The sequence below is a fragment of the Trematomus bernacchii genome, unplaced genomic scaffold (genome assembly GCF_902827165.1).
Source record: "Trematomus bernacchii unplaced genomic scaffold, fTreBer1.1, whole genome shotgun sequence".
In the NCBI taxonomy this organism is placed as follows: Eukaryota; Metazoa; Chordata; class Actinopteri; order Perciformes; family Nototheniidae; genus Trematomus; species Trematomus bernacchii.
Genome location: NW_022987689.1, coordinates 8707049 through 8725730, shown reverse-complemented (window position 1 = coordinate 8725730; position 18682 = coordinate 8707049). Strand labels below are relative to the sequence as shown.

Genomic DNA, 18682 nt, shown 5'->3' with positions numbered 1-18682 from the left:
CTTTAAAGTGAGTAACGCCCTGATCTTTAATCTGGGGGCGGTCAATGAACTGTGAGGAACAGGGTGAGGGCGTTTGATCGGAGTGCGTCTAGAGAAATTATAACCCCACACTCATGATCACTCTCTGGAAACCAAAAGGTGATGATGAGGGGAAAGGTAATGGGGCAAGTTGATTTAAAAAGCAAAAAATGATTATTCCTATTCTCAAACTTTCATACGTTTTAGAATATAGTCACTGCGTTTGATATTTTTAAGGGTTTTGGTGTTTGACCTGTGGACAAGTCTTGCAATAAAAGCTGGAGGAAATCACAAACCAAAATAATGTTAGATTGGCTCATGACATGTCCATCCATGATCTTTGTGATGACAAAATGTTGATTAGTGTTTTTCCAAAGCAGACCTTCAAGCTATAAACTTTCCTTTGGATTAAAATGAGTTTAAGCATTACGTCTTCTTGACCATGATCAGGATTCCGATTATTAATTAAAAACAACACACTCTTCATGAGGCCGTACTTGTCAACAGTTAAATTGGTTAACATTTGAGTTGTAATCCGAGCTGGTTTGTTCGGATACGGGCCGCGGATCACAAGATGTGGGTTTACATTTGACAGCACATTTATAGTAAACATACGCCTCTGATGTTACTGCAGATACTGCGGCCCATGCGGTATGTATGAGCACAACACATCACATGGCTTTATTGAAACCACAACAACTTAACTTTTTCCAGATAAACACGATTTCCCAGAATAATGTGAAAATGAAAAGATCCATCTAATGCATTACAGGAAGGGTTCATTGAAAGCATTAAATACTAAGAAGACCATGTTCAGAGCCACGGGAGCCTCTTAGCAGTAATATGCATTAGGAAACATTTTGTATTTCTTTAGTTAGCCATATTACTCAGGAGTACGATTTTCACCTGACCTTTAACAATCTCATAATTAGGTGGAAAAAGAGTGAATGTTGGTGCCCTGAGAGAAATGCTTGGAAATCACTATATAATGCAAATAACAATGACTGCAGATACATGTGTAGCCTACTGCTGAGTGTTGTGAGTGTTGTTGTTGTTGTGCTCATTCAGTAAAGGCACCAAAACTACCCCATTAGGTTTCAGGAAAAGGATCATTGTTAAGGTTAATATAAGTGCGCCTACTTTGGTTATGTGACATAACATCAATTACAGGCTACAGAGCTGTCTCATGCTCACTCTGCTGGTCCATATGACATACGTTTATGAAGCTAATGAAGGTTTCATTCTGGTCCTAAAACAAAGAGCATAGGTGAGGAAATGGTATCATATGATCTTTATAAATCATTATTTCATTTTTGTCCCTTCTTTGCTTACATCTTTCATTCCCTTATTACTTCTCACGATGCCTTTGCCAGAAGCACTACAGACCGAAACACACTTGTACCCTTTCAAAGCAAAGGGCACATCTTCCTAACCATCCACCCCAGCACACACACACACACACACACACACACACACACACACACACACACACACACACACACACACACACACACACACACACACACACACACACACACACACACACACACACACACACACACCACACACACACCCTGACTAATGTCTGCAGAGCTGCTTCACAGTACAGTAGCTAATTATATTGCGCTCTTCAATATGTACCTTAAATTGAGAAATAGCAGCAGCAAACCAAGTAATGTATTCTCCGTCTGGCTGATTCATTTTGAATTATTTATGAAGAGGGATAGGCTGGGGAATAACGAGTTGTAAACCAACTGTTGCATAGCTCAGCAACAACTTGATGTTCCAATAGAGGGCAAATAGATAAAAGACATTCTTAATTAAATCAAATGAGTAAGTCCATCCTCTCATGACTCACTCCATGTGAGTGATCCAATCTTATCTCTGGTTTCAGAACAAGAAATACTTCCTCCTTATTCAAGCTTTGTAAAGGTAATTGAATCTCTTGGTTTGAGTGAGAAGAAGTGGATTATTGGGGGTATCTAAGGAATACACTATATAAAATAAACAGAGCACATTAGAATACTAATAGACCACTCTACTGAAACAACAGAAACAAAGGGTACTATAGTATTACAAAGTACTTGTTGTTTTTATTTGAATATTTGTGAGTTAGTCGAGTACAGTATGTGCACATTGTTTAGGGTTATTGATATAGATCAACTAAAAGAACGACTGCATGTTTCTCTGCTAGCTCTAGTTGAGCTGTTACAGAGGGACTTTGCTGTTGGCAGGAATGATTTCCTGAATTGGTCTGCATGACAACGTCCTCCCTGTCTGTCCAGCAGCTGGTGGTCAGGATTATCAATAATAGATAACCATTTTGTTTAGGGTCCTCCACTCCCCCACAAGATTCAAAGATTCAAGATTCAAAGGTTTTATTGTCATATGCACATAAGCTACAGTGTAGAAATGGCAATGAAAGTCTTATGACCCGAGCTCCTCCAACGATGCAACATATAGAGTGCATGAAGTCTATACAGTACATGTAAATAGAATATGATATATACAAGAACAGAATGTGAAGTTAAATATTGTACATTAAGACGAAATTAAATACAGTGTATTGCGGTGATAACTATTTCATTTCATTTCATTTCAAACCTTTATTTAACCAGATTGGTCCCATTGAGATCAAGGATCTCTTTTTCAAGGGAGACCTGCAGCATATAGGTTCCACATGAAACATAAAACAATAAAGGACATCATACATTATATTTACAGGATACATTTGCATAGTTATAGACATTTACAAGTACCCATAGTATCAACGAGCATTTCATTTAGCCTCGCTTTAAAAACATGCAGAGGAATGAGATTGCTCAGTTTCAATTCTTGCTGAAGATTGTTCCAAGCAAGTGGAGCTGCACACATAAAAGCTGTCTTACCTAAGACAGTCCTTGCTCTTGGCACATCTAACAATACTACATCATGCAATATCAGACAATAGCTGCTTGCAACTCTGTGTTATCAGAGAGCAGATATAATACGGGAGTTTACCCAACAAAGCTTTATTTAGATAAATAAGTAGATTGCAAGATGACGAACAGATGAATGTTTATCGAGGCACTTAACAGAGCTCAGGTTTGTAGCAGTCTTATGGCCTGTGGTGCAAAATAGTGCCTGGTTTGCAGCCGATGACGTAGCCAGCCTTATTGAGTCTTCTCCGATGCTGCTCCCCTAGACCATAGCAAAGAACAGAGCACCAGCCAAAATACATTTCATTAAGTCTATTGAGTAGCAACACTTTCTCCTGCATGATAATATATGCCATATAGAAGCATATACAGTAGTGCCTGATAGGAGATCTGATTATAATAATGGCTCATTATTTCAGAACAGGAAGAATATGGCTCATGACTCACCCTGTTATAGTTGAGTATGCAAAAGCAGAATGTGACATTGGGCCCTGTACAGTAATAACCCAATCCTTTACTTCCATCGCAGACCAGCCCTGGCAATTAGAGCCTCTGAGGGAAGGGATGTATCTTGGAAAGCCTGTACGGTAAATTAGGATGAATGGAGATATTAAGGACGAAAGGTCACTTCATCATGAGAACAAAAAAATATAAGTAGAAGACTTTGATAAACGCTCTGTATTTTTGAAGAAAAACTCCAATCTCACACACGCCTATACATGACAACAAGGATCATCTTTGTCCAACATTGAGCCATCAAAAAGCACAGTTACAGACGTACAGTAAATATAAACCAAGGTACCACCAAGGTAAGCTGCTACATCCCCTGTGCCAATATAAAGCCACAGAGCCAGACAGGTATTAATATTGTCTTCTGGTGCAAAGCAGTGTGGGGGATTATACATGTCTTACACAAAGCTTTGAAATTGCACTACTGAAGGACAACATTTTTATTGTTGACCTAGCAGCCCCGTTGTCACAGACAGGGCACGATGTTTACTCCCCTGATTAAAAGGAATGGTTAAGGTTAAGGTAACATTAATTAATTCTAGAAAATGTCATAGTAATGTTTGTCCGATGTTTAGTTAAATTTAGTGGATAACTGGATAACTTTGAACATACTTTTTTTAAGATAAAAGAAAAGAAAGTCATATATTTGTTCTCTCAGATTTCACCTCAAGCGCTACTCGCTGTATCAATTCCCTGAGCAGCAGAGGATCCTGAGTTTGAACATTCATCAGTGAGAAGCAGCAAATAGATTTATTGGGTTTTTTCTGGTTCACATAATAAAAAAAAGATGATCTCTGCCTTTTGGGACAGCCGACATTTGCAGCTTCTGATGTGACAGGTTGGTCACTTCCACCCTTATTGTTATTCTTCTCAGGTCTCAGAAAAATACTTCGAACTGACAGCTTATTCTGCACCGGTTGGCAGTGAGGAAAACCCCTCCTGAGAGTCATAATTGAGCGCAATGCTTCTGTCACAGTGACACCAGGCTTCTCCCTGCAGAGAGCCAGGTGTGCCAGGCCTTAAAGTGCTGCCATGGAAAACATCACACTGACAGACAGACAGAGAGAGCCTGGTGGGAGACGCTGTAGAGAGGCTACTTATTAATGATGAAACGCCAATGAGGCTGCTCCAGGAGGTTCAAATTGTAAGTTAATAATACAAATATATGAGCAAAGAATATATAGTTAACCCGTCTTTGTAGAAAGCATGTGAATGTAAAGCTTATATTCACCATGATACAGTAAACGTGTTTATGTTTTCCCGTTTGTCCTATAAAAGCATTGTATCTCCAGTTTGGATTCAGATTTAACCGTAGTCCTTTTTTTGAAAAGTGTAGCCTTAGCCTAGCCTTCCTAGCTAGTAGAAAACGGGATTAAAGTGACCTTCAGTTAATATGTTTGCGTCAAACTGGTGTTTCCAAGGTCAAAAATAAAAGCTGTATAATGCTCATATTATATATATTATATATTCTAAGCTGAACAACAGAACCGGCCAGCTAACCAATCAGAGCAGACTGGGTTCTGGTTTCAGACAAAGGGTAAAAAGAGGTAAATAGGTATGAGGAAAATAAAGAGCTTTTTGAATATTAAAGCATGTACACATGTCACACTTGAGGCACGAAATACAATTATGAAACCTGAAGATGACGATAATAGGGCCCCTTTTATTTATATTTTCAGCAAACCATTAGACCATCGCCATGGAAACGCTACATCTACAGTGCCTGCTATTTTCATTTGGCAATCTATGCTTGCAGGGCTCAACACACACATCTGCAGCATAATTTCAAAGTGCTGATGACCGAGAAACACCAGAAGCTACTTAATAGCAGTAAATAAGGTCTTAGCAGTGATTTACATTTTGAGAATACATTTCAAAACCAGCTCAGTTCTCTCATATTGAAAGCAAGTTCATCTTTCACACTGTGACTTCAGATCAGTTTATCTAACCTCTGAAGTGTTGTGACAGTTAAAAGTCATATCAAATGTTTAGCAGCCAGTAAGGCGTCAGGTGCTGCCAGAGAGCTGACAGTCTGTCTGCAGTAATGAGTTGAGTTTTCTCTCACTTCTCATTGGAGAACAATTATAAATAAGTCAAAAAGATTCTCAGGAAAATATAGGCCAAACAAATCTGTTTTAATGACTCTGATATGGGGAGGGGGCGATTGAAACACCAGCTCAGAGAAAAAGGAAGTCAATAGTTACCCAACAGTAGCATCATCTGTGGTTTGGGTCTCTGATGATTTCACAGTTCAAATGTTTCAATTAGTGGAGTGGAAAGGCTCCTTGGCAGTGAGGATAATGATGACAGATAAGCAACTTATTCTTGTATCAATTAATTAGTTTGCCTGTGACACCATAACCTCTCTCTGTTGATATGCTCTCGTTAACAGTGTCTCAAACGGTTTTTAATTGCCAGTAAAAGGGATTCAGCTCACATCCCTCCTTTAAAAGAGGAAATCTGTGTAATACCCTCATGATTCAGTTCTGTATCTACCGAAAAGTTAAGGTGTACAAATAATATCTGTGCAATAGAGTCGATTATTTTAGTATAGGTCAGCTAAATCCTTCTCGCTCCAACGACTTACTTCTGTTAATGCTGTACCAAGGACTTCTTTCTGAGAGTTAGATAAAAAGATTGACACCGAAGTCCATTCCCCAGTAGTCTTTTGGCAAACAATCCCTAATAGTTTTATTGGCTTGCTTTGATTTGTGTTGCTGGATGCTTGGCTGTTTTCTCAAAGTGGTGTCTCAAAGTCACATATTTTGGCAGGAAGTCAGACCCAAACTCAAAGACACGAAGCAGGCAGGTATAAAGGAGAGAAAACAAGCTTTAAATAAAATAAAGCTGATAACGAAAAAAATCTGATAAACACAAAAACAGAGGCGCTAGGCAAGGTCAAAGAATACAAAGACAATAAAAGCAAAACTAACCAGAAACAAACCGGAGAAGGCATGAGGAACAAGGGCAACAGGAACACTGAGGGTGAACAGACAGAAAACTCAGGCAGGCATACATACTCACAGGACTCATCACACTGACAAGACACAGTTGGAGAGGGCAGTGGAAAACACAGGGCCAGCAGGTGATGAACACTGGTGGATAGAATCCAATCACAAAAACCAGGGAAAACATAAAGTCATGAAATGAAACAGACGTGACACAGAGGGAGAGAGCCTTTTCCAAATAAACAGGAAACACAAAGATGCATCATGACATCATAAGTAATGGAACAGCAACAAATGCACTAGTAAAGTTACAAAAGTCCATAAACATGACAGCAGTGTGTGAGGGAATTACACTGTAATAATAATAATAATAAAAGATGCAATTTGTATAGCGCCTTTCAAGGGGCCCAAGGCTGCTTTACATGGTGAACAAACAAACAAACAAACAAACAAACAAAAGGGGCAAATAATAAAGTAAAAATAAATAAATAAATAAAATAAAACTGTAGCAGTGCTTGATCACAAAAATATAAATTGCTACATAGTCAGTAATGGATTTCATTTAAATGTTGTAAATGTACTCCTTTGATTTTGAAGGACGATGACTTGAGACATATTTAACTCAGCATGTTGTACAGTTAATGTTAAATCCAGGGTGAACACACACACACACACACACACACACACACACACACACACACACACACACACAATCATCCCGTATTCTTAATAATCAAATTAAGATTTACACTTAAGTTTACTGTTTTAAACAATATTGATGGGCCTATTGATGGGACAACACAAGTAATGTTTGGTAAATGGTGCTGCCATACTTACATGCTCACAGTGACAATGCTATATTTGGTAGACACACACACACACACACACACACACACACACACACACACACACACACACACACACACACACACACACACACAAACGGAGCTAACAATCGCTGAACCTTTGTTCCAAAGTTCAACTCTTGTTCCCTCCAGCTTTGCATTCTGGTTGTTAATAGACATTGGGTGTTGTACCTTGCAATGCCGACACACCACACACTGACTGTGTCACCTAACCTATTGTCGATGTGTGTGTAGCAATTACCTTCATAGAGTCTAAAATAAAATGATATTGTTTCCATCGCACACAATGAAAGATTATGTGACTTTTCTCATTTGCTATACTGTAGCGATATGAAATCTATCCCTCATGTGGCAGACTTTAGTTTTATTAAACCTTCTAGTTTCATTAAACTTGTCAAAAATTGTGTGGATAATTTGATCTTTTCGTCCTACAGGCTCACTTGTGAAACTGATACACTAAGGAACCAGGATATTATTTACATTACAGTTACGATGCTTTAGAATTGCAGACTAGACTGTGGAGGTAGTATTTAATGTCATTTGGGAATAGCAAGGTGATATGACTGATAATAATAATAATGAGTGAGCAGGTATGAGAGGGAAAAGCTGCAGTCAGTTTTAGTTTTTCTATATTGTATTTATTGCCTGTACTTTATTTATAAAGCACTTTAAACTGTACTGCAGAGAAAATTAGATGTTGAGGTATACAAAGCAGCCTTACTGAGGTTTTAACTTATCTCAGCTTAATGTTAGCGCCTGTGGCCATGTGCAGCAACAATAAGACAACTGAACACTGACACATCACTCCACTGTCTTACACTATCACTTGCCAATCTAAATTAAAATCACTGGTAACACAGCAGCTCATTTTTCAATTCTTCACAAGCAAACCTTAAGGGAACACGGCGGATATTAAGGATTATTGCATAAAGGCAGATACAGAGTGGTTCAAATGTCAGCCAAACACTGCACCAGCTTATTTCACCCGTCGATGTATCCTCCATTCCAAGGTGTTATCGTGTAAACTCATCAGGTGCAGTCTAAGTCTGAAATGAAAACTATAAGCCCACCATTGATAAACAGGATGACTCATCCTTGCTGTTGAGGCAGCTGTGAATCAATATGACACTCCTCTACGTTAACACACACAGTGTAACAGATGACAAACATTAAAATGTAATAAGGATTTGAAATTAAACCCCAAAACTCTGGTAGTGTGTTTGAATTGATGCGCTCACACCAACTTCCTCACACACTTACACACCCCAGATGAGCACTTTCACAGCATTACTCCCAATAGAAATAAAGGCACTAAGTAGACTTGCATGCTGCACCGACATATTAAACATCTGTTATTCAAAAACTTGGCACAGGTCTATCAGTAGAGAGCATGTGTGTATTTGTATATAATGTTGTATTTTTTGGTTGTATTTTATGAGTGTCTCAGTAAACACACAGCATGGAGGACCATTAGCACTGATGGCTACAGCGAGCAGCCAGCTATCTCCTCTACAGAGAGGGAAAAGGATAGAGGGAATGGGGGGGGGGGGGGATCTCCTCTAAATGAGAAGGAAAGTGATAAAGTTTCTCATATCATAAATATAAGAGCACAAGCACTCAGACACAAAACTTGTAATAGAAATTACCCACCACTCTCCAAAATACTGCTTAACTTCCCCCCTCCACACATCTTTTAAGGTTTGGTGTGTTTTTATCATTCCAGACAATTCAAGAATAATCTATCAGACGTACCATATACATTTAAATTCACTTAGACACGCCTCAAACAGCGCAGAGGTAAGTTCACCACTAATATGGCACTGTGCGCTCCAGGTCCCCTAACACTCTGTAAGATGGAGATGTGTGGGACTCACACATATACAGTTGAGTTGAAAACATGCAGTTGACCTGAGCTGACATGTAGCTGCATGTGTGGGATGTAAGCATTTAAAGGGCCCATGTCATGCTTTCCCGGTTATTACCCGTCCCCTTGTGTGTTATGAAGGTTTTTATGCATGTAAACGGTGTGCAGAGTCAAAACCCTCAAAGTACACCCTGTAGCGAGTAAAACTCTAACACAGAAAATACCTCCCCAAAACGCCTCGTTGGAGATACGTCATTGTCCATTTGATTCTTCCATTTCGTTCCGGGTACGGCATGATGTCAAGCCGTACCCGGAACGAAATGGACCAATCCGTGGAGCCGTTACGTTACGTCCGCGGAGCCGTTACGTTAAGCCCCCGCTGATTGGTCCAAATTGACCAATCCACGGACTTCCTCACACACACACATCTGTGTGCAGGGAGCGGGAGCTCTGCTGATTTCTCCTCCCTGGCTGCAGGCTGATAACAGACAGTTGGGATCAAAATTCTCTCTGCAGACCCATTCTCACAACGTTTATCAACCTTTTTCTTACTCAATATCAAGCCACACTTATTGTTTTTACTTCGGCTGTGACTTTGTGTGTGCTCAGGATGAGTTTGGCTGTGTTTCGCTGTGTATCCTAAACAAGGAAACAACACCTCCACGGAGCTCAGCGCGATTCACAACGTCCCGACCAATCAGAGCACACTGTGCTCACAGGGAGGGTGGGGGCTGGAGCTATTGGAGCTACAACGAGCCGTTAAAGGCAGAGAGTGAAATTCAGTGAATACACGTAGTTTACAGAGATGCTGTATGAGAAACCAATGTGAGTTTGGAAAATTGCACAATATAAATCTATTCTAGTATACCTCAACAATGGAATTATGATCAGTGGAAATGGCCATGACATGGGACCTTTAAACAACATGACAAATGAACTTCCAAGTAACATTGTTTTCTTCGAGCACATCTGTGTTTTTGTGTGTGGGAGGAACAGATGTGTGTGGCCCCCCTGAGGTCCATCACAGCCATCTAATGTACAACAGACCACACTGTTGACGTACATGTACTGAAAAACCAACAGCTATAGTAGAAAGCCGACAATAAAACACAATAAAGAATACTTTCACCTTACTACAAATGTGGAATATTAAAATAAAAGGAAAAATAAAGTAAAAATGGACATCCAAAGACTTAATTAGAGGACAGGGAAAAGAGAGGACCCAAGGAGCAGAAGAAGAATTACCATGGAGTAGTGCAGCGACAGTAAATGAGCCTCAGCTCCTGGTGTAATGAGCTTGGTAGGCTGCAGCAGGAGCAGCACTGTGATTGGACGCCTGTGTGGAGAGGCAGTGATGGTGGAGGAAGAAAAATCGGATAAAGCTGGATGATGACATCGCAGCGGTCCGTGCCCCCGCCAGAACGGAGTGGCATGACGGCATAAAGACAGTAAAGCATCACCATCAAATTACAGCAGTTGTTGCAGACGTCACTAACATATAGCCATCAACTCATCTCAGTCTTTCATTTCGCCCAGGAAGGAAACTCGGCGTCTCTATGAACCCCTCGGGAGCAAGAGTGTGAGCTAAATGGGGAAACAAAGAGGCTATAGCTCATTTCACCTGTCTTCTATCTCTCTCTTTCTCATTATTAACTATTTTAAGCACCTCTTGTTATTACTACATTCCTTATTGCTTGTGAACTGGAGGCTAATATCATTGACAGAATAAATTAGCATCTTAATGAGACCATCCCAGGGCTCAGCTACGTCAGAGGAAAGCAACACATTTTTCGCACCTAGACCTATTCAACGTTGTGACTAACTGCAGGTCCGTCATGCAAAGCAACAAGTGTTGGCACCTGTGGGTGGGTTTGTCTGACTCTCTTTAGAGAAAGAAAAAGGGATTTTGAATACTTATAATTATCTTATTGTTCTTTTGACAAGGCTGTAAAGTATATTAAAATATCAAATGTTTGAGATTTCAACAACTCATTTTCTTTCTGTAGGTGGTTTGAATAACTGACTTTTAGCCAAATGGCCTTGGTATAGAATTGATGGGACCACTGCAGCTGTACTGTTAATTATAAAAAGAGTACCTTTTTTAATTTAATTAATGTGTTAAAAAAAATGTGAATCTCATTATTTATGAAATGATATCTTAGAAACAAGCGCACATTTCTAACAATCTTGGTATATTTTTTCCTTGTTTTTTTAAGGAATGAACCGAAGTTATACCGAAAATGTTGGACAGAGCCAGCTGTTGTCTTGTTTCCAGTCTTTATGCTATGCTAAGCTAAGCTAACCGTCTCCTGGCTGTTGCTTAATATTTACTGTACAAACATGAGAGTGGGGTCTAACAACCCTCCCTTGCGCCAAGAGAGCAAATAAGAGCATTTCCCCTAATGTTTAACTATTTTTTTATACCGGCCTTCAAAACGGATGAACTGAAAAAATAAGGTAAAGATGTTTTTGAACCAATACAAACAGAGAGCTATTGTTTTTTTTATTATTAATAACTAGTTGAAAAGGTCACAGCTCAAAAAAATTGCGTTCCAACTTAAATAACAGGTCACATACTGTATGATCAAATTAATTTGAAACAAATAATTGCTAGTTATATATGTCAACAGTCAGGCCAAAATAATAAGCTTTGACTTTTTGATTCCGAACACATCACATGCGGATCAATACCTCACTTGCATATTGATTTCCCTCAACAGAGAAGATCGATTATAGTGAGATACACGTAATAAGCAGTGACAATCTTCAAAAGCTTGAGCGTCATTGCTTGGTGAGAACTGAGAGGCCAACTTAAACCATTCAAACCAGGCAGTGTGGTTTCTAGAATAAATCACCTATATCTCCCCTTACAGCCAGCCTAATAAATGTGTGTGTATCAATTTCCCAGCATCCTCCCAGACTGCACATACCCTACAAGGACACTTGATTAAGGGCCTGAAAATAGATTAAAGTACTGTCATTTGAAAGGGGAATCCCCAAAGATCGTATGTGCCAGGCGAGTAGCCCAATGACACATTTACGTATATATAACCACGCACACACCGAAGGAAACTTTATTAAACCCTCTCCACTCTGCTCAGTGTGGGCGGCCATGAGTCCCTCAGGTTGTGGTTGTGGAGAGTGAAAGAGTGTATTTCTTTGTGTGGGCATCACAGACGCTGACGTATGAAAGCTTCGGGTTATTACGGCACAGAGGCAAGGTAAAACCCGCGCACACACACAGACACACACACACACACAGACACACACACACACACACACACACACACACACACACACACACACACACACACACACACACACACACACACACACACACACACACACACACACACACACACACACACACACACACACAGACATACACTCCCAGGAGGCATGTGTCCATGAGAGGAGGAGAAGAACCCACTTACACAGACAGAGATAGAGAGCCACAACATCCAGCAACGTCCACCAATAGAGAGACATTTTTCTCATTTTATATGATGAATTCTTTCATTTTCAAAGATTAGATTATCTGCTGCTGCTGCTGCTGCTACTAAGAGTGTGTGTGTATGTATGTGTGTGTATGTGTTCATATGTGTGTGTGAATAGGATATACTGACTATTTCTTAATTGATTGACTTTATGTTATGCTATGCAGGTAACATTGTACAGTATATGCTTTATATGATTTGTTCCTAAAGCACATGAACGTTTAAGACATGGGCTTTGTCTTAGTTTGATAGAAGATACATTTTTTCCACCCTTGAAGATACAGGGGTGGAATGAACCAAAAGACATTTACTCAATTTTGAGGTGCTTTTACTTTACTTGAGCACACCCACTACATGCTACTTTTATTGTCATAGGTTAATATTGCACTTTTTACTCAACCATAATACATGTCAGTTAAAATTACATATATGATACGATGATATAGAATTATAATGTACCTTTATATTTTAAAGTACCCAACCTTATTAAAACAGTTAAAACAATAGTGTCTCCTCCAGCAACTAGAAAGGTGAAATACTAGAGTTATATAATGATATAAGGTCATATATATATATAGGCTTCGGTACATCGCAATTTGTCTGCATTGAGTCATTTTACTATATTATTCAAAATCATCATAAACCAAACCTTATAGCAAAACTTGCCGACGTGTTCCAGTTCAGTGACTCGATTCTTATGAATATGAATTAGGGCTATGGTTGTGCTATCAAGACACCTGAGGCCAGCTTTTCACAGCACATCGGAGGTGTATTTCACAATAATTGTGCTTTTTCAATCGGAACAAAATGAGCCCCTGGTTGACAGATCACTCAGCGCTGAAGAAGCATAGCAGGAGAAGTCTCAAGGTTCAGAAGGTACAGTTGGTAGAGAACCAGTTTTACAGAGGAGATGCACTATAGCGCACCGCATAGGAAAGAGTGATTTCAACTTCTGAATTATTCATTATGATTACTCATTAAATTGAATGTATATGAGCATATTTAAAATGTATAATTTATTAAACAAACTCCAAAGGAAATAAGGAGGAGAACAGTATAAAGCCCATGAAAAAACCTATAGGAGAAAATGATGATTGAGCCAGATATCAACGAGTACCAGAAACCCCCCTGTGGTGTGGTGGTGTTAAAAGGTAAGCAAAAAACTCATGCAAGATTGATAAAAATAGGAATAGAGCTCAAATTATTAAAGAGAGGCACTGACCTCCAATGGCAAAGGTTATGATAAGTCGTTGGGGAGCAAGTCTCATAAAAGTTTTCATGCGGTTTGGCAAATCTAGGGTAATTCTTTTAGGTACTACCCTGTAGTGCATTTCAAAAAGGTTACGATGGAGAATAGTCCCGAAGATGATGCAAGTCATCGTGTTCTGAAATCATGGAGTATATAGCTTTCAAGAGCAGGGCACATTGTTAATTCATTGGTGTAGTTAAAAGGTTTTGATGGAGAATAGTCTATTTAGAGAAGAGCAAAATTGTAATTTTATAATCCGTATAACCATCTGTAGCCGATTTAATCCAAACTACTGTATGTCTGATTACACAGTACAGTATTTCAATAATAAAGTCTAACATGTAACTTGCATGTTGTAATCAAGATCCAGGATAATACTCTTGTTGGTTTACAATAACATCCCAGGGACATATTCATCAGTGATTCACACTCATTTTAAATTAAGCAAAACGGCAGGTGCAAAAATACATCAGCTGGATCTGAGGTTCATTCATTGTAAAACTCAAAACACTTCCGACAGTGAAAAGAAAGCATGGTTCTATATTGACGTCGGTTGTAGTGTTTGTCCTCATTAGAGCTTTCAGTGTATAGTGTATGTCAGCAGTGTTTTGTTCAGTGGGGGGATGTTCAGTAAAGAATAAGCGTACAGAAACCTCCACAGACTCATCAAAAGGAGCTTTTAAATTCAAACACGACATGTGCTCTGCTTAGCTAAGATTGATTTATCTGAAAAGGCTTGAGGGGAATAAGCAACTCACAATTGAGTTGATAGTGATTCCTTCTCTAAGGCACACTGATACTGTTTCGTCTGAAAAAAGGTTGCATGCATGAGACAAATAACCGGAAGTCAAAACAAGTCAGATAGAGCTCAAGGATTGTACTGCTTAAAAACAACAAGACTTTATAAGCTCTTTTTCATCATGTGCACCAAATTTGTCAGTTCTTTAGTAACATTTTCTGATACAATCATGCAGAACTGTATGTGTTTTTAAGCAGTGGTCTTTGTTGTGCCATCGATTTCAACCTCATTAGGCACACAGTGATCAATAAAGGGTTACATCCTTAGTGCGGGGTTAAACAGCAGCGGAGTGATGACTATCTCTGAGTGTGGTGCTGATTGCATTTAAGGCGCTGACCATGGTGCTGAAGTTTTATGACATTATATCTTTATACTATTTCTGCACCTTATATGGTTTCACAGATTATTTATTTTTCAAATTAAAACACATAGGTTCTTATAATATTGTGTATCTCACATGTACTTGTATATTACCTCATTAGGGCGTGGGGACACTCTAAATGTGTTATCACCAAAATAGATATTGTAGTTTGTATAATAGTTGTTTCATGTAGAGAAAATATAAAGCAAATTAAGGCAGGTTATGGTGTTTTTTAATCCTAAAATTAATCAACAAAAGCAGGTGTTTGAGTGATGGTATGACATGCCATCAGAATTGAATATGTTTGTTCCGTTGTGTGTAAAGCTGCTGGCACTTGACCTCTCAGGCTGATAAATAGTGAGCAATAACAAGTAAGGAGTATGGATTCTTGCCTGCAGAAATGTGTTCCTGGGAACCCTGGTCGCTGAGCTCACATCGCGCACGTCATTCTCCTGACATCAGCACACAGCTTAAATGCCAGCAGCACCGAGCGGTGTAAACACAGCAGGCACACCTTCATAGGGGCGCATCGCGAGACAAACACACTGCTGGAACCTGAACAGAACAAGCAGTCCAAAGCAATGCACTGCATGCTCCGTCTGAAAGAGAAAACTTCAGGATGTCATGTTACAGTTAAGGATTTATTTTGACTTTATTTCCAGAGCAAGTTTTCTAAACAACGCGGAAAGTTAATTTCACTGTACCTCTGTGTAGTGTTGGTTTTAATAATGATCAACGACACACTTGCCTTTGGAGATTTGGACACGAATGTTTCTGCGCCTTTGCCTCCTCTCGCTCTCAGCCACAACCAAAGTGCTTTCCCTGCGCTCCGGCTGGAGTCCAAGTCTCTGGTCACTTCAGCCACCATGTTCGCCGTGGGAGTCCTGGGAAACCTCATCGCCATAGTCGTGCTGTGCATCTCCAAAAAGGAGCAGAAAGAGACCACTTTCTACACTCTGGTGTGCGGGATGGCCATCACGGACCTGCTGGGAACATGCTTCACCAGCCCCGTGGTGATCGCCACATATGTGGCCAACCGCTGGCCGGGAGGAGTGCTACTGTGCCACTTTTTCTCCTTCTCCATGCTCTTCTTCGGCTCTGCCGGGATGTCCATCCTGTGCGCCATGGCTGTGGAGCGATACTTGGCCATAAACCATGCGTATTTCTACTCCCAGCACATAGACCGGACCATGGCGCGCTTTGCACTCCTGGCCGCCTACCTGGCTAACATTGTGCTGTGCATTATGCCCAGCTTTGGCTTCGGGCAGCACGTCAGGCACTTTCCCGGGACTTGGTGCTTTCTGGACTGGAGGGCGACGGACTCACTCGGAGCATGCTACTCCTTTCTGTACGGCGGAGTGATGGTGGTGCTGATCGCAGTGACACTTTTGTGTAATTTGGCCGTGTGCAAATCGCTGGTGGGGATGAACCAGAGGACCTCTTGTGAGCAGAGGGGGTCACGTCGCCGCTTCCCCCGGCTGCCCTCGGTCACCTCGGCCGCGGAGATCCAGATGTTCTGGCTGATGATCTTCATGACCATCGTGTTCCTGGTCTGCTCCATCCCTTTAGTGGTAAGGACAACTTTAATGTTACTTTATTTGACCCTGTATTTTTGTTAAAGTTTTGTTGCATTTAGTTATGCTTTTTATTTTGTGTGATTAAACCCTTTTTCGAACAATTTTTTATCTGACAGGTGCGGATCTTCGTGAACCAGCTTTACGACCCTGCCTACATCTCTGCTGGGGGGAGGCCTGACTACCGGAGCGACCTGCTGGCCATCCGCTTCGCCTCATTCAACCCCATATTAGACCCCTGGGTGTATATTTTGTGCCGGAAGAACCTGCTGCTGAAGGGCTGCGAGAAGCTAAAGAGGACAGTGTCGCACACTAAAGACATTCGTGGGGACAACATCGGCTGGGTGGGAGGTCAACACTCCCCTCCGTCTCTAAACAGCGATGATACCAGTTACGCGTCATTACGCACAGCCAGCTTCAGGAACGATGTGGAAGCACGTGTGTCCATCAATCATAAATCTTTCACAGACTTCGCCATGAGACAAGCATGGGAGTACGACACCGCCCGGGTCAACTTTCACCCGTTCAGCGTGGAGAGCACGGCGATCCTTGGGTGTGATGAGGAAGAAGCAACCGGCTCCAAACAGGAAGTGGAGGTCAAGGAGTCTTCACGAGGCAGCGCGACTCCGCCCCTTTCTGCGCACGTGAGAAAGGTGGACATTGTCACCTGCACGTTTAGCACACCGAGTTCATGCCAGTCAGCGAAATGCCTTTGATGAACACTTGGTAATTCAACTGCCAAGTGCCAACACCAGTGTAATGTTCCTATGTGGGTAGGTGCTTCATGTGCATAGCAAACTGGTTCATTTGAATTAAACTGTGAGAAAAATGATGCTGCCAGTGGAAAAATCCAGACAATGAGATCACTTCAGGATCTGAAAAAAGTACAATAGTTGATGTGCATTTACATCTTCTTCATATCAACTAAAACATGTCTTCAGTCAGAAAAGGTCCAGAAAAACACACTGCCTTGTGTCCACAGTGAAACTGGAGAATATTTCAGGGGCAAGGTGTCACAGATGGGATGGCATTTTTGGGCTTACTATGGTCTATGGGTGCTTACTATTTTAACTTAACCTATAGCTAAACTTTTAGCTGAAAATGATTCACAGTTTTACAAATTCTGCTAAAAGTACACTGCCAATTGTTGCAATTTCCAAATATGGAAATGTAAACAATCTATAATTATACCCTATGGGTAAAAATGTTCTTACACTCTGAGAGTTTTACACACTATTAATCAATATGTGCCATTTGCAATACATGTTTATTCATTATGTATTGTTGTTACACTTGATTTGACTTTTTTGTATCGAAATGCTGCTAATTTACTCTACCTGTGTTGCATGATGAAGAGAAAATTGAATGTAGACATTTTCAATCTTGTTTTATATTGCACATAATGTTTTGATATCTGCAAATGTTAACATGTCACCTTTTAAAAACAAATATTGTTGCTGTGAGCTGTATGACCTGTGGTGTTTGCTGGATGTGTTGGTGGGTCTGTGCAGGGAAATAAAGAAGAAAGCATACTGCCGAGGTCTTCCTCTTCCTCTTCCTCTTCCTCTGTTTTACCAACAAGAAATCAGCTGCTCAAACATTCACAGTTGAACAGACAGATGGCAGGAGAGAGACTTATTTCAGGTCTAACTCCAGACAACAGGTTCACATGTTAGACCAGCAGGTGGCTCTACAACATTAAAAAAAAGTCTTAATTTTAACTAAAGAGGTGTTGATCCTGCTGAAAGAAAAATAATTAAGGATGTCATAAGGAGTAAACACTTCTGAAGTCAAGCTGTGCAATCAGTGAAGTAATTACAAGATGTATATTAAAAAAACTTTATTCCCTTGGAGGATAATGCCATACAAAAATAAAGAAAACTTTATAAAATAATAATAATAATAATAACGTGACATACTGAATTAACTTTAAGATGAGAAATGTTGAGGTCCTGTAGTGTAGATGTTTAACCTGTTTACTGTACATACATTCTACCTGTGCTGTGGAAAAGCTGGTATCATTGCCAAAGCTCAAGTATGTGAGGTGCTCTTGAAAACATATATTTATTAAGTATTCC

At 40.2% G+C, this 18682-nt stretch overlaps 1 protein-coding gene across 1 annotated transcript; it reads left to right on the top strand.

Moving 5' to 3' along the window:
- The first annotated feature begins 15612 nt into the window (after window positions 1–15612).
- ptger4c (prostaglandin E receptor 4 (subtype EP4) c) lies at window positions 15613–18110 on the top strand. Its single transcript, XM_034137957.1, has 2 exons — window positions 15613–16601; window positions 16724–18110. The coding sequence occupies exons 1-2, from the start codon at window positions 15759–15761 to the stop codon at window positions 17318–17320; spliced, it is 1440 nt and encodes a 479-aa protein (XP_033993848.1). The 5' UTR covers window positions 15613–15758; the 3' UTR covers window positions 17321–18110.
- Window positions 18111–18682: the final 572 nt, after the last annotated feature.

Coding starts and splice junctions, on each gene's coding strand:
- ptger4c (XM_034137957.1), top strand. CDS start 15,759: ATGATCAACGACACACTTGCCTTTGGAGATTTGGACACGAATGTTTCT. Junction 16,602..16,723: donor TCTGCTCCATCCCTTTAGTG/GTAAGGACAACT, acceptor TTTATCTGACAG/GTGCGGATCTTCGTGAACCA.